This window comes from Stegodyphus dumicola, chromosome 10, assembly GCF_044657685.1.
Source record: "Stegodyphus dumicola isolate Sdum_Otavi_A_Nest chromosome 10, ASM4465768v1".
Taxonomy (NCBI): Eukaryota; Metazoa; Arthropoda; class Arachnida; order Araneae; family Eresidae; genus Stegodyphus; species Stegodyphus dumicola.
This window is the reverse complement of record NC_140777.1, coordinates 133567116-133593549: the sequence shown is the minus strand read 5'-3', so window position 1 is coordinate 133593549 and position 26434 is coordinate 133567116. Positions and strand designations below refer to the sequence as shown.

The 26434-nt window shown below is 31.5% G+C and overlaps 1 protein-coding gene across 1 annotated transcript in view; it reads left to right on the top strand.

Annotated features, from left to right (window-relative positions):
- The window catches only part of D12 (YEATS domain containing 2 homolog D12), a 123705-nt gene that overhangs the window by 55842 nt on the left and 41429 nt on the right, over positions 1-26434 (top strand). Inside the window, exon 10 of the mRNA XM_085825561.1 lies at positions 3216-4084. Coding sequence (XP_085681687.1) covers positions 3216-4084 — 869 coding nt within the window. The remainder of the gene's footprint in view (positions 1-3215; positions 4085-26434) is intronic.

The window sequence follows — 26434 nt, the reverse complement described above, 5'->3', positions numbered from 1 at the left end:
GTACTTGGCATTAGCAAGACAAATTTGCATAAATTAGTTAAAGATTTTAATTCTGGCCGGAAATAGAAAATAAGAAGTGATAGTAAAGATTTAAAATAAAATAAACGTTAGTAAAACTTAGGATCCTTACAACTGCATCTTTTTGTTACTCTATAATATCAAGAATACATTTTTAGAACTGGGAAAGAAAATATGAATTTCACAAATTTTTCGCATTTTACAAAATATTTAAGAATTAATAAAGCAATACTGAAATAAAATATGAAAAGATATTAAAACACAAAGTAAATGGTAACAAATGACCCAGATATAAAATAATTTTGCTTTTTTATAATACTTATTTCATCAATTCTTTTTTATTTGTCCCCAAATTGATTTCTTTCTCAATGTATTTTTATTCCGAAGGTGAATACCAAATCGTACAATTTGTATCATTGACAGTGACAAGAATAATATTACCACATTTGTATTAATTACAGAAATATGAGCCAGTTTCGCTTAAAAAGTTCTCAGTTAAAACTTTACTGCTCTTAGGCACAGTGTCAAGAATATTAATTACGAGATTAACATCACTGGAAATGCAAATTACAATAGTAAGCATTGATTGTTATTGATGTCTATTAAAACATATAATATTATGATAATTATCTCAAAAAGTGATACGCCCACCAACGACCAAGCAGTAAAATTGCTGAACACGGGTAGTTCGTTTTGAATCCCAGCGAACGGGCTGGCTGCATGGACGTTTTCATGATTTTTCCATGAAGGCCTGCATCCTTTGGCAGATAGCCTTCGAGCGCTTTTCAAGTAAACTAAACCAAAGAGAAATATTTCAAACGAAGCATAGATATTAAATTTTAAATAATTCTATTTTGTTCTTAGGCTGTGAAATTATTTGAGTGGACGTGAAGGAAGGATGCCATAAAAACTGCACATAAAATATTAATAAGATGTGAAAACTGATTTCAAGAAATACATGCATATAATTGGCTTTTTTAGTAAAAGAACCATAAATATTAATTAATGAATTTAAAAATAAAGGGTAAGTACCTAATTTAACATAGCTCATCAGTCCTTAGTCATAAATAATGTCCACTAGCGGCCGAGCAGTAACGTCACTGAACACTAGTAGTTTGATCTGGAATTGAGTTTTCCCACTTGTAACGTGAATACAAGCCAGTTTTCTTTAAAAAGTATTCCAAGAGGGCATCCCTTCCCATACAGAGACATCTCTCTCTTGTTTTAATTAACCGTAGTCTTAAATAACAAATTGTTTTCCCATCCCCCAAAGTCCTCAATGAAAGTTAAAGTTGTCTATCTTTATCTGAGCATCTAATTGTGTCATTTCAAATCTTGATATAGACAAATAATCAGAAATTCTTATTTCCTTTTTCGAAATTTTTTACATCACCCAGATCGCCATCATATTTTTTCCACCTTCGTATAATGCTTGCGGTGATTTTATAAAAAGCTATTTACATGTCTTTTCTACTAACAAGTATTTTTCATAATTATTTACTCTTACCTGCTGAGAATTTTATGTCCCAACCATTTCGAAATTTGGAAATAAACACATCTTCATAACAGTAAAATATTCATAGTCAAATATCGTCCGAACCCTTTTATTCGATAACACTTTCAGTAAAATGGAAATAATTTGCTTAGGGTAAAAAATGCATCATACGATTTCATGTACTTTCACTACTTTATTTTATCAACGCCAAAAAGCGATCTAATCAAATACGATATTATTTTGCGAATGATTTTCATATTATGCCAAGGAAGTTTCTTAGTAGTTCGTTTTAAACGAGAAATCAGAAGAGTAACAGGAGGTCGGAGGGAACGACAGTACAGAATATTCCGTTGTCAATGATTTTGAGACGGAAAATGTAAGGCAGAAAAGATTGTTTGAAACACTTTTGGATTCACCAAAACCTGGCAAAATAATCCGTGTGAGACGATTTGGAAAGCCATCTTTCAATATGGAAAAATCCGTTCGTAACGCTGAGAGGCTTAATCCGTATTGATATATAGGGATTAAAAGATACAGAAGGCAGTTTACTGAGAAGGGAAAAAAAATTATGGTGGGTTATTTTAAAATTTACTATGTAACTACTTTGAACTCATAATATGGAATAGAGCTGACCAAATCCAGATGCTGCACATATGTCTGATTTAAAATAAATATATCTGTACCAATTATCAGTCTTTTGTAATGCTATTAATATTGAACTTTTTTGCTATCAAACTGTACAAAATAACCTTCTGAGTGGCACAGGATTTTAGATCCATCATGAAGACCAGTATTTAAACAGCATTTATTAATTTAGTTTGTATAATTACTTATTTTAGTCTACATTTTCATAAAATTACTTTCATTAAGATGATATATTCATTATTAAAGAAAGTAAGAAAGCAAAATTTCTTAAATTATAGCCTAATATATACCAAGTAGCAAAACTTCTGATGACCGGATAAACCTGGTCATAACGCTGAGAGGGATAATAAAGATCAAACTGTAATAAATAACTGTGATTAAATGAATGTTTTTGCTAGATTTATCACTTTTCACACATATATTTTTGCTACAGCTTTCTGCATTTCATGTAAAACTTAATGTAGATAAGAACTTGTTGTTTTCCTATCTCTCTAGGCTTTTAAGTTTTTGTGTAATGTCTAGTCCTTTTTAAGCTTTTAGTGTTTTGCTATCTTGCAAAAGCATTCAGTTATAAATTTAATTTTAAATTTGTATTGCAGTTTTCTTTAAACTGATGATTTGTTAAGAATACTTAACTAAAATTGGTTAAACATATAAAGTAGCTTACTACATTCAAAGTAAATTTTTTACATAATGGCCTGTTAAATGCCCTGGGAGGTTGAAAGAAAGATATAACTAAGGAAGAAATTCAGCGAGAATAGTAAAATGTGATTTTCTTAATTTGCATTTTGTAATTGTTTTACAAATGAGTGTAAGTTTGTTATTCTAAATATTGAATTAATATTTAGAGTTTATTTTGTTCAAACAAAAATCTGTAATTGTGTAACTTTTCATTTTAATCATAAAATGATAATTATGAGTAATAATCATAAAACTATCATTATGAGTAATAAGAAAACAATTATTTGAAATGTAAAAGGTGTCTCTTATTTTAAAGTGTTTAATTTGACACATTACATTCTTTCATATCAAAGTTGATTCACTAACTATTTTTTAGGTTGTAGAATTGCAGTTATTTAAACAAGATGATAAAATGACTATTCCTTCTGCATTACCTTTTACCGAAACTTCATCTATTTGTGAAATGCATGGAAGCCAAAGAAATTATAATTTAAATGGTACAAATATACTTGAAAATGAAACAAGTGCTGATGAAAGTATTTCTTTTAAAATGGAAATGGATATAGATTCTTCAGACAGAAGTACAGAACTTCCTGCGTGTGTCAAAAAGGAGGTTGAGGGTGATACAATATCAAATGACAATGATAATATCTCAGCCAATATAAGCGGTGATAGTGAAAAACAACAGTGTTTAATATCTCAACCTATTACTGCCAATAATAGATCTGTTTTATCCAAAATAGCAGTTCCTAGCACTTCACTTAACAATACTTCTGTAGATATTGCTCCAAAATCTAAAGTGATCCCAAATGGTGTAAATACTACATATGTCAAATGTACTGATGCTGAAGGTAGAGTGTTGCTAGTCCCACAGTCTTCTCTATTATGTATTAAATCTGAAAAACTGAATGTTTCAAAGTCAACATCCAACATGGCAGGTAGCAATACTTCTTCCTGCATTAAACCTATCAGTGAGACACTTACCAATTCAAATGCTACTCTTCCGTCATATATTTTAAAGTTTGTTCCTGACCAAGACAGTGGACAAAATCAAGTTTTCCTTATTCCTGTGACAGAAAAAAAAGTACAGTGCACAGAGACTAATTTGCTACCTAAAGTCAAAAAAGAGATTTTAATGAAATCTAGCAACTCTTTAGAAAAAGGTCGTATCACATCTAAAGGAGAGATTCCCATTAAAAGTTCAAAACCTGATATTGACTGGGAGCAAGAATTAGATCAAATTAAGTAAGTACAGCAGTTTTTAAATGGTTTTTGTTTAGAATGGATATATTTTTTAATTGCATAATCTAGCAACTAGTATCTGTAATGATATAGTCTGTCCATGTTGGACAAAAATAGGAAGAATAAATTTTGATTCAGGCCTTCAGTTTCCTAGGTTATGTAAACAACCAGTTTTTCATGTGCTGACATAAAGTGCATGAAATGAAATTCTTTTGTGTTTTTTAATACCATTATATATGTTTATGTTAATGGTAACAAAAGTATATAATGTATATGTTAAAAATAGTATGTTTAATATTTCTTATTATCAGCCCATTTTTTATTGGGGGAGCATAATAGTTGGAAATTGTTAAACACATTGAAGAGCATGAATAACTAGAGATTCCATGTTTTAGCTAGCATTTATGCAACATTTTTAAGTAATGAAATAGTAGGATTATTGAAATCTTGATTTTCTAGATCAGTGGTTCTCAAACTTTTTATAGATTGAAACTATTATTAGTGACTAAAAATGTAATGGTTACTTACTAAATGGGTACTGATTATCCCTGAGTGATAAAGTATACTGATCATCAGCACCCCCGCCACGAAAAGCTACCGCTTTTTCAATTAGCAAAATGCATTTGTTTGGCTATCATTGTGGCTTGTAAGTAACATTCATAAAGAATAATAAAAAGGAAGGGGAAATATATGTGTGCCCATATTTACATTTTTATAGACAGTGTTCAACTTTGGCCTTCCAAAGTACTCAAGCGTGTGTGTAGTACTTACATGCATGGGTTGGCTGTTGCCTCATGCATACCAAGAAACACAGCAGTTCTACCAAATATTGAAACCAGTAATGCAGTTTAGAAAGTGCAGCATAATGTACTCTCTAAAGTAACATCATCCCAAATTTTGGTTTAAAAATTTTTAATCCTTAATCTTGAAATTATTGAAAGTGTTTGCCATCCACTGAAGAAATATATACTAACAAAAATGTCAAATGTGATGAAACTAAGTAAATAATTATGACTTTTACTGCCAATATATTATCTGTTACTAACATTTGGTATGATAAATTAGAGGTTCCTAAAATATATAATTTTACAAAAACAAAACGAAAAAAAAAAAAAAAAATGTGGGAAAACTTTTTTGTTACCTTCATTAATTTGCCAAAATAAATATGAAAATAAATAAATAAACTCACAGTTCCTCTCTTCTAGTTGTCTTCTTTTTGAATATTATGTTTGTAGTTTTAATGGAACTGTAATTCTGGAGTTAGAAGTATGGAAAGAATTTGTGCATGATTGACTCAGATTTCTGATGTCTGGTTATTTAATTGAAACTTTTGAGAGGACTAGCTACAAATTTAGCTTATTGCAATACTTATTTTTAATCAAATCTAAAAATAAGTATTGTAATAGATTTAATTTGAGTCATAATACTCTCTTTCAAACATGAAATATGGGGATGAATGTGTCTGTAAAGATATAGCAGGGAATTTTGTAGCAGGATGCTCCAATAAGAGAACATATTAAGAAACAGATTTCGTATTCTGAGAAATCACATTACCATGCAATCAATTATAGTTTGTGCCTCCCCAGTGTAAATTCCAACATGCTTCTCTCAGTATAATTTACAAAGCCATTAAAAGTGCCAAATAGCTATACCTTTGTAATATTGTTTTGGAGTTTGTTCCCAGAATAAAGCACGTTCTGCCACAGCAAGGGTGAAATCAATTTATAAAACAATGCTAAACAGCTTTATATTTTTTTAGTCCATGTGTTTTACAGATTTCAGTCTGTATGCTTTATGGTGAAGCATTTTGTGGATTTCAGTTTACTGTTGAATTACACCTATAACACATTTGGCCACTCTTTTTCCATAAGGCACAGAGTAAAAATTGGACAGTGTAAAAATAATAATAAAAAAAGGGCGACAAATGATGAAAAATTTTTAAGAGTGTTATAGAATGGTGTACTCATGAAAGATTTGTTATATGCATTTTATTACTTTTAAAACAAAAAGAGGAAGTAAACAATGTAAAAAAGAGACCTTAGGCCTCCCCAACAAAACGCATGTGGCTTATTTCACTTTTTTTTGGGGGGGGGCGGGCCCTAGAGCAGTAATACTAATTTTTAAAATAGTTATTTTTTTCTGTCCTGTAATATCTGTTTAAGTAAAATAAATCTGAGTTTATATTTTGAATTGAGTAACTGTTATGTGATAGATATATGAATTTGCACCTCTCTGTGAGGATAATGACGATAGGATTAAAATAGGGAAATGACCCAGTTTCAAGCTGGTATTATAAACTTTCCTGAATTAATTATAACAATGATTGGATTTGTGACTAGTTTTTGCTCTAGACATCATGACACCCTTAAACGCTTTTAAATTGATGTTACAAGCGAAAAATGCTCATGGTAAGGTAATTTGCCTATGATATCATGTTATTTGCATTTGACATTGTGTTTGGTAATAAGCATTAAATATGACTCTCTACCAAAGTAGTTTTCCAGCTCTTTCATCTCTTAAACTAATTTTCATGATTATTAATATTTAAACTAATTCTTAAACTGATTTTCATGATGATTACAGTCAGTCTTATGTTAGCTAGAATTTTATCTGAAAATAGTTTTTGCTAAAGACAGATTAAATAAATTATTGGAAGCTGTTTTATGATAAATAACTCTTAGATATGTAGCTTTTATTAATTTTTTTTTTTTTTTTTTTTTTTTCTGTAAGAAAATTCTAAATATTCTAGTGTGCAAACAGTTAAGAAAGAAAAACAGTGAAATTAATAGTTAGAACTGACTAAAAGAACAATCACGAAATTTCCGGACTCCAATATTCTTTGACATATTCATATACTCATCATGACATACTCCAAGCATGCAAGGAGGGTTTAAAACTCATTTTCCTGTGAAGGTCTGTTGCATTTTTTTGAATTCCTTCCTTGGTCCACATTGTAAACTTTTCCCCATAACCATCTCGGTTATATTATGCTATATTTTTTTCTTATTTCCAAAACTGCTCTTCTTTGTTGATCTGAAAACCTGTTCCATCCTTAATGTTTACCCACCAGAGGATAAACTGGCGCCAGCATCAAGTAATAAAATACAGGAACAGTATTTTATTACTTGATTCTGGCGCCAGTTAAAACATGAATAAATTATTATTATTGTTTTTATCAAGGCTGTGGAGTCGGTAGGGAAAATGACCGACTCCGACTCCCTCATATATACAGTGGCGGCCAAAATTGTGGACACTTTTGGAAATTTCTATGTTTTTGAACTTTGTATGCTTATAGAAAATGTTACGTTTCGCAAAATGCAAACTTGTATATATCATTTTAAAGAGAATTTATTACTGAATTCAATACAAAACACAAAATTCAATTATTTGCAATATAAAAAAGTTATATGTACTTTAATATAAATAAAAAAACACAGTTATGAAATGGTTTGTAATGTCTAGCTTTCCTGGCCAATCACTGTTCTTGTTCTGAAAACCAATCAAATGTTAGTAACTGCCAGTAGAAGCTGACATCATGTTAACACTTGAAACAATTCATTATTTTGCTTTGTTCTGTAGAAGGAGGACCTGTTTCTTATACACTGCAATTACAAAATTTTGTAAAAATTTTTAATATTTAGTCAAGAAGCAATGACATCAAATAAAAGAGTAGAGTGGACACCTAGAAAGAGATGTAATATTATTGTGTTACGAGAAAGTGGTCTTCCCTATGCTGAAATTGCAAGACGGGTGGTTCAGTGACTACATTTTGAGTCCGAAAGTTTTGTTTATGATATCAGGAGACAAATTCAATAAAAAAACAAAGAAGGAAAAGGCCGAAAAAGATGCACAACATCTATTGATGACGGAAGAATAAAAAGACTATGTCTCCAAGATGGAAAAATCTCATCAGCAGCCATCAGAAGTGATCTGAATGATGCTGGCGTTTCTGTCAGTTCAAGAACAATCAGGAGAAGATTAACAGATGTTGGACTGAGATCCATGAAAAAAGCCTTATCTTAATTTCAGCAAAAAAAAAAAAAAAAAAAAAAAAGACTACAGTGGGCAAAGGAACACATTAATTGGACAGATGATCAGTGGTCACAAGTTATATGGAATGATGAAACTAAGATATCGTTATTTGGTAGTGATGGGCGAAAATATGTAAGACGTAGAATAGGAGAAGAGCTACATCCTGACTGCATTCAAGCAACTGTGAAGAACCCAGTTAGTTTTATGATTTGGTCATGCATGTCAGCAGATGGTATTGGTCGCCTTCATGTCATCGATGGGACACTGAATGCCAGAAAATACATTTGACACTATTCTAGAACCAAAACTTCTACTTTCCATCAGAGATCTCTTTCCCAACAATGCTTTGTTTATTTTTCAGCAGGATTCTGCTCCTTGCCACACAGCCAAAATATCGAAAGAGTGGTTTCGTACAAAGAGCATTAAATTGTTGTCATGGCCAGGAAACAGTCCTGACCTCAATCCTATCGAAGATTTGTGGCACCGTTTGAAAACTCTTGTCCGAATGAGGTGCCCATCAAATAAAAGGGAACTAATTGAGGCTATAATTGTTTCCTGGCATCATGTAATAACGAAAGAAGAGCTTAAAAATCTTGTCAGCTCAATGAAACATCGATGTGAAGCTGTAATCCAAAATAATGGGTACCCTACTAAGTGCTGATAACTTACTGCAATCATCACTATCTAATGTATATCGATAACTATTATCGTTTAACTTTTTTTTTTTTTTTTTTTTTTTTTTTGTATTGCAAATAATTGAACTTTGTGTTTTGTATTGAATTCAGTAATAAATTTTCTTTAAAATGATATATACAAGTTTGCATTTTGTGAAACGTTTTATAAGCATACAAAGTTTGAAAACATAAAAATTTTCCAAAAAGTGTCCACAATTTTGGCCACCACTGTATATATATAAATTTTTTTAAAAGAATAAATAGTAAAATTAAATTTAAATAATTCTCTTGTGCCGTTGCTGCAAGGAATGAAATTTGAATTTAGCAAACATTCTCTATTCGTAAAAAGCAAATTTAAAGTTAATTAAATTTTAAATAATGAAATTTAATTACCAACAAATAAATGATTAATTTTTGCTGCAAACTAATCTACAATATTTAAATTCTGAGAGCATATGTAAATCAATTGCAAGTATCAAAATTTATGAATAAAAATATATAATTCCAAAAAAATTTTTAATCCTAAAAAATTTATAAAAGTGCAAAAGTGAATAATTGTTGAGTAGGCAGGAGACAGACTTATCAAAGGAAAGTTGCCTCCAAACCTAACTCTTTACTTTAATTTAAAAAAATTTTCAAAGTTAAAATTAAATTTATTTAATTTTGCTTCAAAAAAATTTTTTTTTACTTTATTTCAAAAACATTTTCGATTTTTTACAATCCTTAGTAGTTTGCAACCATTTTTTCACATAACGTTACAGTTAGCATTTTAAAATTTTGTTACACATTTTTACAATACTTCACAGTTAGCAACAATTTTGCAACAGAACACACATTTTACATTACTTAAAAGTTTACAGAATAAGTTTTTAAAATAGATCTAACAGATAGCAGTTTAACACTCAACCATATATTAGCACCCTCTATTTATAAAGTTAGCAGAAACACACTACTTAACATCACTTAGTTTGGCAAACGCTGCTCCACTCTAAAAATACAAACATAGTTGGTAAGTTAAATTAAAACTTACTATTTACTTGCCTTTTTAGTATTATTTATGTATTTTTTATAGATAGTATATACAGTCAAAAGTCGTTAATCAGGATTCGACGGGACTTCGGCGATTCTGGATTATCGATTTTTCCGGATTATAGATCATCATTTTAAATCTTATAAGATGGCATGCAGAAATTATAAAAATAAAAATATGAAACCATAATTTATGAAATAAAGAACAATTATGATCTAAAGGGTATCAAAATTTACAAAAAAAGCTTAATATTTATTTGTTTACTTTATTAAACATTTCTTTCAATGTGAGTTGTTTAAGTTGCTTCGTTTAAGTGATAATACTTTCTCTTTAATAAACAGACATAATTTCTCATTCAGTTACAAAGTTCCGCTGTTCAAGTCCTATAATTGCTGTGTCGAGAATACCGACTAATTTGTCAATCGAAATTCTTTCGTTTTCGAAGAAAGTGACATCGGAAGTGAATTCTAATGACAAGAAATTTGATTTAAATCATATCAAAGACAGAGTACATCAATACTACATTTAGTAAGGAATTACAAGCCAAATAAAATAAAAACATCTGCTCTGAAGATAAGGATAGTGCTGCCAGATCAACTACAGTTCATTGCGTGCTGCGATGATCCCCCCCCCCCCACATACACACACGTAGAGCAGCATGAAATTTATAAACAAATTTCGGAATGTTTAGATAAACAAATTCATTATCCTTTATCCATTTTTTGCAGCAATTCCACTTTTTGTTTAGTGGACTTCGAAACATACTTTCGCTTTGTAGATCCTTTACATATTAGTAAATATATATCAGAAATTCTATTTGACATAATCGAAAGTTCAAGCTTACTTTTATAAAATTGCTCTAACAGTCTGGAAAAAATAATAAGCCGGATCCAATTCGAAGATTAAGGAACAACGCAATCTGCAACATAAACTGAATTAGATAATTTTAGCTTAGCTTATACCGTCCGTTATATATTAAACGTGCATTCTTAAACATATTTTGCGCGTGCGCACACGCATATTCGCAACCATGAAGGTCTCTGCGCATGCGTCAATACGACGCATGCGCAGGAAGTTTGTAGCTTTGAGGCCCGGATTATGGATGTCCGAATTAACGACTTTTGATTGTAGTTTCTTTTTGATTTACATGCATAATTCGTGTCGGGGAAGTTTTCTGTGGGCAAGAGTTTAAATTACTTTGGTTTTCTATAAAATTTGATTTTCTACTATTAATTGACTTTTTTAAATTTTAATTCTAGTCATTTACTTGCTAATTTCTCAAAATTCCACTTGTTTAAATTTCTTTTTAGTAATTCACAAAATTTGATTTTACATTTGGTTTAGAATTTTACTTTTACCCTTGCCTACATGGATGACAAAATATGAATTTAATAATTGAAGAGTTAGGTTTGAAATCAACTTCCCCTTGATAAGTGTGTCTCCTGCCTGCTCAACAATTATTCACTTATGCATTTTTATAAATTTTTTAGGAATTATATATATATTCATGGATTTTGATACTTGCACTTCATTTACATATGCTCTCAGAATTTAAATGATATTGTAGATTAGTTCGCAGCAATAATTAATCATTTATTTGTTTGCAATTAAATTTCCTTATTTTAAATTTAATTTATATTTACTTTTTACGAATAGAGAATGCTTGTTAAATTCAAATACAGTACAAAGTCTGTAATCCGGACACATCAGGACTTTGGCGATTCCGGATTAGGGGTTTTCTGGATTATAGATCATCAGTTTAAATCTGGTAAGATGACATGCGGAAGTTATGCACTTAAAAATATGAAACTGTAATTTATGAAATAAAGAGCAATCATGATCTAAAGGATATCAAAATTTACAAAAAAGAGCTTAATATTTATTTGTTTACTTTATTAAACATTTCTTTCAAGGTAAGTTGCTTCGTTTTTTGTGCTAATACTTTTTCTTTAATTCTATAAACTGACATTATTTCTTGTTCTGTTAGAAAGTTTCACTGTTCAAGTCCTGTAATTGCTGTGACGAAAATACCAACTAACTTGTCAATCGACATTTTTTTGTTTTTTTATAACCTCTCTGTCACTTTCTTCACTATAGGAAGTGTGCATGGGTAAATGCTTTATGCGCATGCGTAGCAGATGCGCGCATTAAAAGTGCATTGCGAGATGCACGCATTAAAAGCGCATTGCATAAATGCTTTACACTCATGCGTAAGTTTGTGGCTTTGAGGTCCGGATTATAGATCATTCCGGATAATGGACCTCCAGATTACAGACTTTGTACATATATAAACATATGCACATGGGTTACAGCTTATTTTTTAATATAAAAGAAGTAATAGATGCTACAGAAAAAAAAAAAATTGATGGGAATGCAAATTATTTATATTAATTAGCATTTATTATGAAATAAAAAACTAGAATTAGTTATTTCTAAGAAACAGTATAGCTTTTACAAGATCTTTGTTGGAGGGCCATAGATCTGATTTGATAAACTTCAGAGCTGAGAACAAAGAGTCTTTCCACACCAACTTCAGGATAGATTTTGTAGGTTGTAAAAGATGTGTCTTGCAAGCGCATTCATATTTCTCTATTTCTTCAAAGGCCGTGTAGAAATTGTGTATGCATTTTTTCATTTTTATATCTAAAGGCTCTTGGTTCTTTATTTTCATTCGCTTTGCCTTAGCCTTTTCAACATTACCCAAAAATATTTTTCAAAATCTAACTCATCACTGGAAGAGGATGATAGAACTCAATTAAAATGTCTGCAGTTTGACTGTCCTAATTCGAATTCTTCAATTGTTCTGAGAATAATTTCATTCTTAATGAAAGTTCATAGCAGCAAGATCACATTGTCTAGCAAACTAGTTTCTTTTTTCTTCATTGAAGAAATTATTCCTTTAAATTGCAGCTTTTTTGTGGCTATATGCGGTGTAGAAAGAAGAGTTTCCAATTCTGCAAAATCATTCCAGTCTTTCTGTTAGGGAAACATTAGGGCTATGTACATCTTCTAAAAAAGTTCTGAATCCTAACAAAATCTTTTATCAAGTATGTGTTTCCTTATTGCGTTGCTTGATCAATAATTGCTCCTTTTCCTGCTCGCTTCCTAAGAATGGCATGAATTTTTGGGAGTTCTTGCTGCTATTGCTGTTTACCTAAATTTACCGGTGAAATTTGTAACTAAATGAATCAGTTTAATCATTAATGGCAAATTTCACATCCATCCTCCTCCCTTATATTTATTTATTAATATGTCAATAAAATAGAAAATAACTAGAGGGTCGATCAAAAAGTCATGTCGTATTTTTACTATGTCTTTCAAAGCCAATTTATTCCTAAAAAAATAAGAATTAAATCAATAATGCATTGGCCATTTTGTTCGATGACCTTTTTATCATTGTTCAACAAGGTTCATAATTCCACACTGGTAGAAGCGAAAAACTGTACCTGGTGCCAATTTATAACATCATCAGAATCGAATGTTTTATGATTCAACGAATTCTGCAAAGAGCAAAACAAATGGTAATCTGAAGGTGCAAGGTCAGGTGCGTACGTTGGGTGGGGCAACACATACCAAACAAGCTTCCTCCAACAGCTCTTTTGGCGGGTAACCAAACTTGTGTTTGGTCTTGCGTTGTCTAGGAGAAACACAATGCCTTTACGATTCGTGAATTCTGGCCAATTTTGATTGATTGCATTGTTCAATTGCTGACAGTACACGGCTGAATTAATCGTTTGATTCCTTGCTAAGACCTGAAAATGCACAACACCTTTGAAATCCCACCACACTGACAGCATGTGCTTTTTCTGGTGAGTGTTCGCTTTGGACGTGGATGGAGGTGGTTCATCACACTGTTTCCAAGACTGCTTACGTGCGACATTATTGTACACAATCCATTTCTCGTCACCAGTGACCCTATGCTTCAGAAAAGGGTCATTTTCTTCACGTTTAAGATGGGAATAGCAGATGTTCAAATGCTTCACCAAATGGATCTCCTTCAGCTCATAAGGAACCCAAACTTCAAGCTTGCTTACAAATCCAAGCTTCTTTAAATGGTCATGAATGGTTGATTGAGCAATGTGTGGTGCCTCTGCAATCTCTCATGTTGTGTACTGTGGGTTATGTTATATATGTAACTGTATCTATTATCTTTAATCATAACTGTAAAATAGAATAGTAGATGAGTAATGTAGAATAAACGATGTTTGTGTACATCTTGTATTCATCACTGAGCACATACCCAACACGTATAAAAAGCAACACAAGCCGAGTCGTTGATTAAAGAAGAAAATCTTTATTGAAGAACCATGCAGCGTGGGTAAAGATATTAAATCGAAACTTATATCGCTGGTAAGTGAGTTGTTTATTTTTATTGGAAGTGGCTAAAAATACGTATATATAAACTTTTTAAATGTCCTAAATTAAGTATGGATGGATTAAAGCCACCAAGTAATCTAAGTTTCGAAGGAAATTTAAGCGAAAATTGGAAGAAATGGAAACAAAAATTCCAAATTTATATGTTAGCGTCTGGTGGTATTACTAAATCACCTGAAATTAAAGTAGCTATTTTATTGCATATTATTGGTGAAGAAGCACTTGAAAATTTTAATACTTTTAATTTAAGTGAAGAGGATAAGAAGGATGTTGACAAAGTAATTGAAGCTTTCGAAAATTTTTGCATACCGAAAGTAAACGAAAGTGTTGATAGACATATATTTTTCTGTCGAACACAACATGTAGGTGAATCGTTTGATGATTTTTTAACCGTTTTAAAGAAATTAAGTAGCAACTGTGGATTTGCAGAATTAAAAGATAGTTTAATAAGGGGTAGAATAGTAAGTGGAATTCTAAATAAAAATCTCAAAGGTAGATTATTAAGGGAAGATCAGTTAACATTGGAGAAATGTATTAAAATGTGTAAAGCTTCTGAATTAGCAGAACTTCAGCTGAAAACTTTAACTGAAGAAAATAAAATAGAAGCTATCAAACGTAATAAATTTCGACCTTCAGAGGAAAAAGGTCAGCCTTGTAAGAAAGACTATCATGTAAAACAAAAGCAACAAAGTACTAATTCTTCTTCAAACTATCAAGGAAATAAGTACAATAAACCAAAACCATGTAGAAAATGTGGAACTTTTCATAAGTTATACAACTGTCTTGCTTATAATAAGATTTGCTTGTACTGTAAAAAGAAAAATCACTTTTCTAAAATGTGCACTTATAAAAATGTTAATGTTGTACAGAATAATTTAGAGCATGAGTTACATAATAATGATAATGAATATATTTTAGGGTCAGTAGAAGATACAAATCCATTTTCTAAAAATAAAACTGAATGGTTTGAAAAACTAAAAGTAAACATATCTAAATATTTATTTGTTAAGTTGGATACTGGAGCTCAGTGTAATGTACTACCATTGCCTAAATTTAAACAATTAAATTTAAGAGATAAATGTTTGACTGAATCAAAAGTCACTTTAAATAATTACAATGGTACTACAATTGATGTAGTTGGAAAATGTAAATTATTATGTTAAACATCGAAAGGGGACAAGGATGAAGTAGAATTTCAAGTCGTAGCATGTGATAAAACTGTTCCAGCTATTTTAGGTTTACCTACATTGCAAAAATTAAACCTAATTCAAAGGATTTGTACAGTAAATCCTGATTCCAATGAAAAGTTACCAGAATCTTTAAAAGGATATCAAGATTTGTTTAAAGGAACTGGGAATTTAACTGGATATACATATCATATTAAATTAAAACCAGGAGCTGTTGGTAAAATAGAACCCTGTAGGAAAATTCTTTAGCTTATTAAATCCATTAAAAAAGGAATTAGCAAGAATGGAAAAAGATGGTATTATAAAGAAAGTTAACCAACCAACAGAATTTGTGAATTCATTAGTGGTAGTAAGGAAAAAGGATGGAAATTTAAGAGTGTGTTCAGATCCTCAGCACCTTAACTAAAATATACTGAGAGAACATTATCACATACCAACCTTTGAAGAAATTTCATCTCAAATGACAAATGCAAAGATCTTTAGTATTTTAGATGCAAACAAAGCATTTTGGCAAATTAAACTGTCAGATTCAAGTTGTGAATTTACTACATTTAACACTCCGTTTGGTAGATATTGTTTTTTGAGGTAGCCATATGGACTGAGTTCATCACCAGAAGTTTTCCACAGAAGTTTTTCTGAAATTTTTAGTGATTTAGGAGTTCAAATATATATAGATGACTCATTAGTTTGAGGTAAAGATAAAAAAGAATATGATTTAAGATTAAAGAAGTTGTTGGACAGAGCCAGAGAAAAGAATGTTAAATTTAATTTAAATAAATGTAAATTTGGGCTGAATGAAGTGAAATATATGGGACATATATTTTCTAAAGATGGTTTAAAACCAGATGAAGACAAAATTAAGGCTATTCTAGATATAAAACCACCAAAAAATTTGAAAGAATTAGAAACTTTCCTAGGAATGATTACATATGTTTCTAGATTTATACCTAATGTATCAGAATTGACATCATGTTTAAGAGATTTGTTGAAAAAACAAGTTATCTGGAACTGGAATGCAACACATGAAAAAGTATTTAGAAGACTAAAAGATGTCTTAGTAAATAAACCAGTTTTACAGTATTATGATATAAAGATGCCAGTAGTTTTATCTGTAGATGCATCTCAAGGACGACTAGGAGCAGTCTTACTTCAGAATAATTTACCAGTAGCATATGCATCTAAGGCATTAACAGATACACAGAAGAATTATGCTCAAATTGAAAAGGGAACTTTAGCTGTTGTATTTGCATGTGAGAAATTTCACCAGTATATATTTGGAAAAAATATTACTGTGGAAAGTGATCATAAACCACTGGAATCAATTTTCAAAAAGCCATTAAATAAATGCCCTGTAAGCCTACAAAGAATGCGTATAAGATTACAGCCATATAAGTTTGAGATAAAATATAAACCAGGAAAAGAACTTTTTATAGCGGATGCACTATCAAGATCATTAACTGATGAAGGATCTGATTTCTTTGAAGGAGATATAGAAGCTCATGTGGGACTGGTTGTAGAATGTATACCAATGTCTAATGGTAAAATGGAAGTTTTTCAACTGGAAACAGAAAAACATGAAGAACTACAAGTTTTAAGAAAATTAATTAAAACTGGATGGCCAGATGAAAAATGTATGGTTCCAGAACTGGTAAAACCATATTTTAACTTTAGAGAAGAACTATCAGAAGCAAATAAATTAAAATTTAAAAATCCCTGTGTTGTTGTACCAAGAAGTTTACGAAAAGATATGTTAAGCAGAATTCATTATGGTTATTTAGGAGTAGTAAAATGCAAGATCAAACAGGGTTGCCACGCTACCTGGAGAACCGGGAAAAGTCAGGGAATTCGAAAATTGACCAAAATATTCAGGGAAAAGTCAGGGAATTTAAGTATTTTTGTCAAAATCTGGAAAAGTCAGGGAAGTTCATACAACGATCCCGCCAAAAAAAGCGAAAACAGCTGTGCATGTCTGATATATCTGTTGCCAAAGCTCGAAACCGGTGTCGAAGTTCGAAGGTCACGTTATCAAGAGTTCATAAAATGAATATCGTTTAAAATTTCTTTAACCACTTGCTCTTAAAAAGACGTGCCACGCACGTCAAGATGCTTTTGTCTCAAACCGCGAGCGACGTGAACACCACGTCGATAAGCATTTATCGCAAAAATGAAAATAACGTGGTGCACACGACGCCTAACAACGAGATTGTTTATTTCTCGAGTTACAGCTCTGGATTGCTCTCGCAGATGCGGAGCGGCGTAAATGAGACACTTTACGGCTTGTTATATTGTAGCGCACGGCACCGCAACCGTGAAGTTTAGTCTTAGCGCAAGTGGTTAAACTCTAATGGAAAAGAAAATACTTTTTGGCGCAAATAAATTAATTCATGGATTAGTTATTTTCAGGGGAAAAACAAACTACGAAAATCCGTTTTTAAAATTATTGCGAAAAATCCAAGAACAAACGTCCTTTGATAAAACGTTTCTTCTTGGATTTTTTCGCAATAATTTAAAAACGGATTTTCGTAGTTTTCTTTTTGTCAAAAAGCGTTTCTTCTTAACACGTGTTTCTCAATTTCCTGTACACATCGCGGAGAGGGAAATTCTGGCCGCCAGGTTCCGTCGCCAAATCCCTTGGCAAATTTTCCCTCCGCGTTCTAGCGGCGTAATAGCATTTTACTTGTATGGAACCTTTTCTTCTTTACATAGACGTTCTTTGGTTAGATAATAATGGGATTTGGCGACATCTTGATGCGCAGTAAACGGGTCATTTTGGTCTTGGCGACAATTTTCAAAATCGTGCCAAAGCCTTACCGTATACTAGAATTTTACCGCAAAATCTTTTTAAACCTTTTTTTTCTTTTTTTTTTCTTTTTAATAAATACTATGCCACTTTGCAATAAAATAAAAAAATAGTAATCAGTCATCTAGGCTAGCCATGTAATATAACTATATTCCCTAAAATATCGTTGATTATTCTAATTCAATTTTTAAGTAATTATTTTTATGTTATTCATATAATTTAATGTTGCTTCTTCCCTCTAAATTTATTTATTATTAGTAAATAATATTTCCAAATTTCAGGAAATTTTCTCTGGCATAATCCTGAAATTAATTATAGCAGTATGATGACATACCATCACGAAATTTAATGCACATATTTTTTCCTTATGTATGCTGCGAAATAAATATAAAATACTTCAATTTATTAAAATAGATTTCTTTCTTTCGTTTAGCTGCAGAATGTCTGCAAAAAAAGCCTTATTTTATTCCAGATTGGGAAGATTCTAATCTCAATCTTCAGTGGAGAAAACAACAACTATTATAATTATATTTGTGTTTTCAAGTGTTAAGGTGCCTTTTAAGAACATACCTCACGCAAATTAAATTTACCTAAAATCTAACCTAACTATTTAGCATTGCGTTGTGATTTATAAGGACCGGATTAGCCTCGTGTTAAACTGGTGATGATCATGAGTAATAATTAAATAAAACATACATTTGTTATCCAATATATATATCTTAAATTTTATTAAGTTTCTTAAGTGGAAAACTAAACAAAATTATCAAACAAAGTATACCAAGAATAATTAAGAATAAATGTCCTCTGGGATTTATTGAATAATTAAGTGAATTTGCTACACAATACAAGTAATACCATAATTAATTTACCTCTTAGCACAGCCAACGTACATTACGCGGATAGACTGGAATTTTCTTGAAACACACCTGGAAAACCTGGAAAAGTCAGGGAATTTCATTCTCCTGTTTGAGTGGCAACCCTGATCAAAGCAAGAGAAATATTATATTGGCCAGGAATGTCGAAAGAAATTGAAGATTTGGTACTGAATTGTCAAACATGTTTAAATTTACAAAAAGCTAATACTAAAGAACCAATGATATCTAAAGAAATACCTAATGGTCCATGGGAAGTATTGGGAACAGATCTCTTTGACTTTCAAGGAAGGGATTATCTAATAGTAATAGATCATTTTAGCAAATATGTTGAAATTGGACATTTGGAAGATTTGTCAAGTGTAGCAGTGATAAAGCAATTGAAATCAATTTTTGCAAGACATGGTATTCCGAAAATAGTATATTCGGGTAATGGTCCACAATATAATTGCAGGAAATATAAAGATTTTGCAAGAAGATGGAATTTTGAAACCAGAACTTCAAGTCCAAATTACCCACAGTCTAATGGAATGGTTGAAAGACATATTCAAACTGTCAAGCGAATGTTAGAAAAAGCTGTAGTTGACAACAAGGATCCATATTTAGTTTTACTGGAATATCGTTAACTCTCCTATTTCAGATGAAATTAAGTCACCTTCTGAATTGATGTTTGGAAGAAAAGTAAATGGATTGATGCCTATAAAAGAGAATTTCATCCAAGCTAAACGATATGAAGACCATAAACAACACTTACTGAAGAGACAAACCTTACAAAAAAGTTATTATGATAGGAATGCAAGACCATTAAAACCACTGAAAACAGGAGATCATGTTTACATAAAAGAGAAAGGGAAAAAACTAAATGAAAGAGGGAAAATTATAGAAGAAGCAGAAAGACCACGTTCATATAGGATTATAAGAACAGATGGAAGAATTGTAGAAAGGAACAGAAGAAAACATCTTAAAGGAACTAATCAGGAAGAGTTTGCAATACAAAACAACTATGAGAATGAAGTTATAGATGAACCCGAGATACATGAAAATAGTAGGAGCACTACAAATTTAGATGTGCCTGTAAGTCCTTTAAAACCTAATACAAGTGTTGTGTCACCAAATAGTGAAAGAGGTATAGTATCATCAAATTTTTCAAATGGATATAACTACGTCACTCGATCTGGTAGAACTGTTAAGAAACCTTATTATTTAAAAGAATATGTTTAATTTTACTACTATTATTATTTTTTATAAAAAAGGGAGATATTATATATGTAACTGTAACTGTATCTATTATCTTTAATCATAACTGTAATATAGAATAGTAGATGAGTAATGTAGAATAAACGATGTTTGTGTACATCTTGTAATCATCACTGAGCACGTACCCAACACATATAAAATACAACACAGGTTAGGCTTAACCATTGCCTTTATTTCATCATCGGCAGCCTCCCATGGTCTTCCTGACTGAGGCACATCATTCACATCAAAATCGTCAGAACAGAATTTCGCAAACCAGTGCTGGCACCGACGTGTCATTAGAGCATTGTTTCCATAAACTTTATGGAATTTTTCACAAGCTTGCGGAAAATAAAAAAGCAAAATATAGCGAAAACCAACAGTTTTTTCCCTCCATTTTCAATTCCATATGAAATCTATCCAACTCATTCGAATCGAAAATTTTCTGTTTATTGAATGGGTTAGAAATGTGACTTTATATAGTATTTCAGTGAGGTGCATGAGCATAATGCTCCAAAAAATGCACCGACGACATATGTTAGCAAAATATGACATGACTTCAACCCTATATTAATTATCATGATCAATGTTAATTAATGATCAACCCTATATTAATTATGATCAATATTAATTAATGATCAACCCTATATTAATTAATGTATATAGTCCATGAATAAAAAAAACTCAGCTTGTCATTAATTTTTTTCAATTCATTTAAATTTTATTTAAAATTCAAACTGTCCAACAAAAACTGGAGACGGAATCAACCTGTTTTTAGCGAATCCAGCTCCGACTCTGATTCTGACCCCACATCCCTGGTTTTTATGGTCAATATTTTGACTAGGGGTAGATTTATTTCCCACTTTGTTTTGTTTTGTGTGATTATGGCAAATCCTCGAGAACTATCTGCCTAAGGGAAGGGATACCTTCGTGGAAGACTCTGTAAGGGAAACTAGTTCATATACATGTTACACATGGGAAAAACCACGAAAACGCCCATGCAGCCAGCCTTTTCATGGGATTTGAACCTTGGACTGAACTGTCAGTGTTCGGCGACTTTACCGCTCCGCCACTGATGGGCTATTTCCCAGTTTGAATCATTACGTTTTGAAAGTTACTGCAGGACTTTTTATTAAATCACATATCCATCTTGGTTCCCAAACTCATTTTAACCATTGGCCCCCTTCTTAAAACGAAAATTCGACCATGAACTCCCTATTCTATTATGCAGTATATAAGTGAAATAACTCTATATACTGCATAATAGAAAATTAACAATTTAACTTTCACGTCTTGAATGGTTAATGGTGGTGTAAAAATAAAATATAAATAAAGTTTTTTTATGTTTAAAGTAGTATTTATTGAAATTATAACTTTTGTTTTAAAATAAAAAAAGTTATTTGTCTCCCCCTCCCGTGAGATTGTAGGAACCTGATGGAACAATATGAGATTATTTACTTTTTGCTCTACGTTTCTGAGCATTTGTAAATCTTCATGAGCAATAATTTCTTGTCTTCCACCCCCTTCCCTGATGAGTTTCATAACTGTACTAAACTGCACACATTGTATTAGGTTGGAAGTTATGGGTGTATGGTGTATTGAGAATACGGCAAAGCACACTAGGACTATCTGCCTAAAGGGAAGGATGCCTTTGTGGAGGACTTTCTAGTGGAAACTGGCTCTTATACACGTTACACATGCGGAAAACCACGAAAACGTCCATGTAGCCAGCCCGTTCACGGGATTCGAACCTCAGACCGAACTACCAGTGTTCAGCGATTTTACTGCTCGGCCGCTGGTGGGCTGGAAGTTATGGGAAGGCAATTAGCATCTTCACTACAGTGACCCATACTGCAGAATGTAAAACTCCTATTTGCTTTTGTAACCAGAAATTCCGTTATCCTCATTCAAACATTAACTTCAGCTCCTCTTTTATGGATGGTAATTCAAAAAATTGCTCCTGTATTTGTATGGATTCATCTGAGGTTCTGAGCCTACTTACAGAAGGATCCAACACCCAGTTGGATTAACCAAGTTAAGAATGCCTTCAGATCTTTGGCTGAAGTCAATGAAGAACTATTAAGTAATAACAATAACCAAGCAAATGTTCATCTCATTTTTGAAGTTTTGAAAGATTTAGAAATTGGAAGCATTCTCCTTTTCCCTTCTTTTGTTTGTGTAGAAAAATTTTACAGTAAATGCAGATGTTATAATTTTTAAATTGATTAAATTTAATTGATCAGCTTCTAGCTTCAAATTGGTTTCACTAAAATTGGCAAGTGAGTTAATCATGTAAGTTATATCACTTTCTAAATTAAACTGAGCTGCAAATTATTGTTTTTAATTTTCAAGAATTCCAACACTGAATCAAAGAGCACATAAAAGTCAATCCAAACATACACTTTAAAGAACCAACAAAGTGCCATGTTGTATCATATCCTGGTAATGGAATAAAGCCATGTTTTAAATATTCTGCCGTATATTGTATGCATTTTTCCTCTGGCTAACTCATACTGTTATCTGTAATAAAAGGGCACAAATTGTTTTATTTTATTCAGGATGAAAAAATTGCTTCACATTTATGTACTGATATTTATTTTTAATAATAATGAAAATGTGTCACAGTTATTTTCTCTTATAGTAAACCAACACAGATCCCTCATTGTTCATGCAGCCTCAAATTAATTTCTCACAGATCCCCCCTCAGGGGTGATAGACTCCTGGGGGTGCATAGGCACTGCTTTGAGAACCACTGATCTTGACTAATACAAGAAGATATTAGGCTTCAGATTTATCTTTTTTGAGAGGAAATGAAAATAAAAAAAAAGTTCATATCTCTGTTTATAAGTACTAATAACCACAACGATCCAAGGCTATTAATCAATGAAGACAGTAAAAAGAAAGTATAGTGTTCATATAATAAACTACTCTTTGCTTTCAATGAAAGTAAATTGCTATGATGATTAAATTCAGTATTTTAAAAATCTTTGAGAACTTTAACACATCAAACTTTAAGAACATATTTAAATACACTTCTAAGATATAACAATAGTTTGACAATTCAAGTGTGAAAATTTGTCAAGTAAACAAAGCTGAAAGTTTTCATGTCATGTTTGGTTTATTTTTCAATCAAAGAGTTTTCTAAACTGTTTTATAAACTGGAAGTGTTTATGAAACTTTTAGTTCACTCTCCCCCTTTAATAACCACATTTTAAAGCCCTTTATACATTTCTTATTTATTTTTGGTTTTTATATGGAAAAATAATTTTTTAATTTCATGTGATTTAAAAAAGGGAATATGTAGAAATGTATTGATATTTATTAATAATATGTTCTTGGTAATTTTTTTAGTGATGTGAGTTCAGTCTGCTTCATCAGACTCGTAATTACATTGTAGAGTCATTAGGTTTTTTGATGCTGGAGATATGAAAAACAGGTATTGCTGTTACTGGGATTCAAACTCTGGACCTCCCAAATACGCATCAAGTGTGCTTCCAGTTACACCACACAGGCATATGGAATAGAGGGAGAAAATACCTTATATACTTCCTGTTTTTAAGGGTGATTGGTGATGAGGACATCCACTCTCTAAATCCTGGTGGTGATGAATTATCGTCCATCAAATTTTAGTTTGAGTGCCATTGTAGACTCATTTAGAATTTTCTAGATGTTGGAAAACTGAAGAAATCCGCAGTGCCTTTTTCGTCGGGATTCGAACTCTAGACCTTTTGAATACACATTGTAATATGCTTCCAGTTATATATGAAGGCATGCAGAAAGAGGGAGAAAATGCCTTATAACATCTCTTTATCTCTATGTTATAGTCAATGTGATTAATCGATTGTTATTAGTAACCACCAGTTACTATTAATAATAACCAACTGAGCTTTAATAATATCCAATGAAGTTTGGCCAATATATTAATAATTTTCAATATATTTGGCTAGAGATTTTAAAATGGTAATTTCCTGTGCAACCAGCTAGACAATGTCAGTTACTTTTTTACTTTATATATAGATGCCCACACTTTGAGTGCATTGTTCCTTTGTTGTGTGAATACTTTGTGCTTGACGGTTTTGATTATTTTTATATATATGCCAGTTTGACATAAGTTTCTTTGTCAGTTTTTGGTGTGTGCATTGTTCTTTTAGGATTTTCACAAATTTTACTGTAATTTAAGTACAATGGAAGATGATTTATAACTCATGAAATCACATTTTAGCGATCATTTGGACATGCTCAAATCAAAAAAAGGGGGGGGGGGTAAAAACTATCAGTTATTTACAAGAGAACAGTATAATTCCTTTATTGCGAAAGTTAAGGAAAGCAACAAAAAGAATTCTGGCAAAACACCAGAAGACTATCATTGAGTATCAAGATATGATATTGTTAAAATTGGTATTGTCGAGAAACTCATTGTTCCAATGCAAAATGATAAAGATCTGATTGTGTATTATACTTGGATGGAGGAGAATTTTCAACTAATCCATGAGATTCATATTGCAGTCAGCCATGGAAAGCCAAACAGAATGATGAAAGAAGTGAAAGCCAAATATAAGAATATTACAATTGAAATGGTAAGGATTTATTTGAATCGTTGTGGACCTTGTCAGAAGAAACAAAGGGTTTGAAGAAAAGGCCATTTGTGAAACTGGTTAAAAGCAGTGAATTTAATTGAAGGTATCAAGTTGACCCCAGTGACATACAATCACAAGTGGGTTTGTCAAGATCATCTACCAAAATTTATTCAATTAAGAGCGTTGAAAACGTAATGGGCCAAGGAAGTTGCTTATCACCTATTGGATCTGTTTACCATGGTTGGTGCATCCTGCAAAGTGACAATGGTCAAGAATTTTCCAATAAAATTATTGAATATTTGTAGAATGTGGAATGAAGTCAAAATTGTTCATGGAAATCCAGGATATAGTCAGTCACGAAGTTAAGTTGAAAGAGCAAACCAAGATATAGAAAAGATGTTATCTACTTGGCTTGAAACAAACAATATAACCAAGTGGTCAGAAGAAGTAAAACTCATTCCATTTATTACAAATAGAGCACATCACTCGGGAGTAGATCACAGTCCATATGAAGCTATGTATGGCTGTAAAGTGAGAGTATGTTTAAGAACTTATTTGCCAACCGATACCTTGACAAGAATAAGTGAAGATCTTATTGTATTAAGAAACCAGTCTGGTAATAATGCTCAACATCAGGCAGCAATCTCAACCAATGATGAAGATACAGCCGCAGTGAATGAGGGCAATATGGAAGTGCAACTGGGTCATTCGAGTGAAGATTTGGAGTTAATAATTGAGGTTGAAATGGAGGAAAGCTCTTCTCTTGCAATACATGCTTTCTCAAAGAATATTCAAGGAGCTCGACTCTCTGCTAAGCAGTCACCAAATAAACAAGTGGAAAAAAATTAAGTCTTTCAAAGTTAATGTCTCTGACAGCAAATGTAGGAGAAAAGGTATGGATAAGAATACCAAAGATAGACAGAGGTAAGGTTGATAACTGGAATATTATAGATGTCATAATTTCTAAGAAAATCAAAGCTTACATAAAGTTGGTACGAAACATGGAATTTTAAAACAACTATACACAAGGACTGATTTTACTGTCTGCAAGGAAGCATTTATTTCAGTGAATGAAATAAGTCTCAGAGAATGCACTCATCAGCATTCTGTCTTAGGTGGTCAAGGATTTAAGTGTTGCAATTGTAAAAGCAAATGCTACTCAAGCCGCTGCTAATATAAAAAATTAAAAACACTTTTTAACTCAAAATGTCACAGTAGCTCATCCTGCCAAAATAATTTGTTACTGCGGATTCCATATAGTGTGAAACAAATTCAAAATATATAAAAATAATAATAATAATAATAATAAATCCAAGTGTGGTAAAAAATACTGTAATATGGATTTTTAAAGTTGTATCATGTGAAGCTTTGCTGTAATATATTCTATTGTAAATGCATTGAATCATTCCATGAGCTGTTTCTAATTTTATAGAATTTATTAAATTTGTATTTCATTTCTGAGAACAGTATTAAAATTTATGAACTCAAGATTTCAAAAATTATCGCTCATCAATAAATATGACTGTATATATTAAAAAATTAAACTTTCAAAGCTATTATTTTAAATTAAA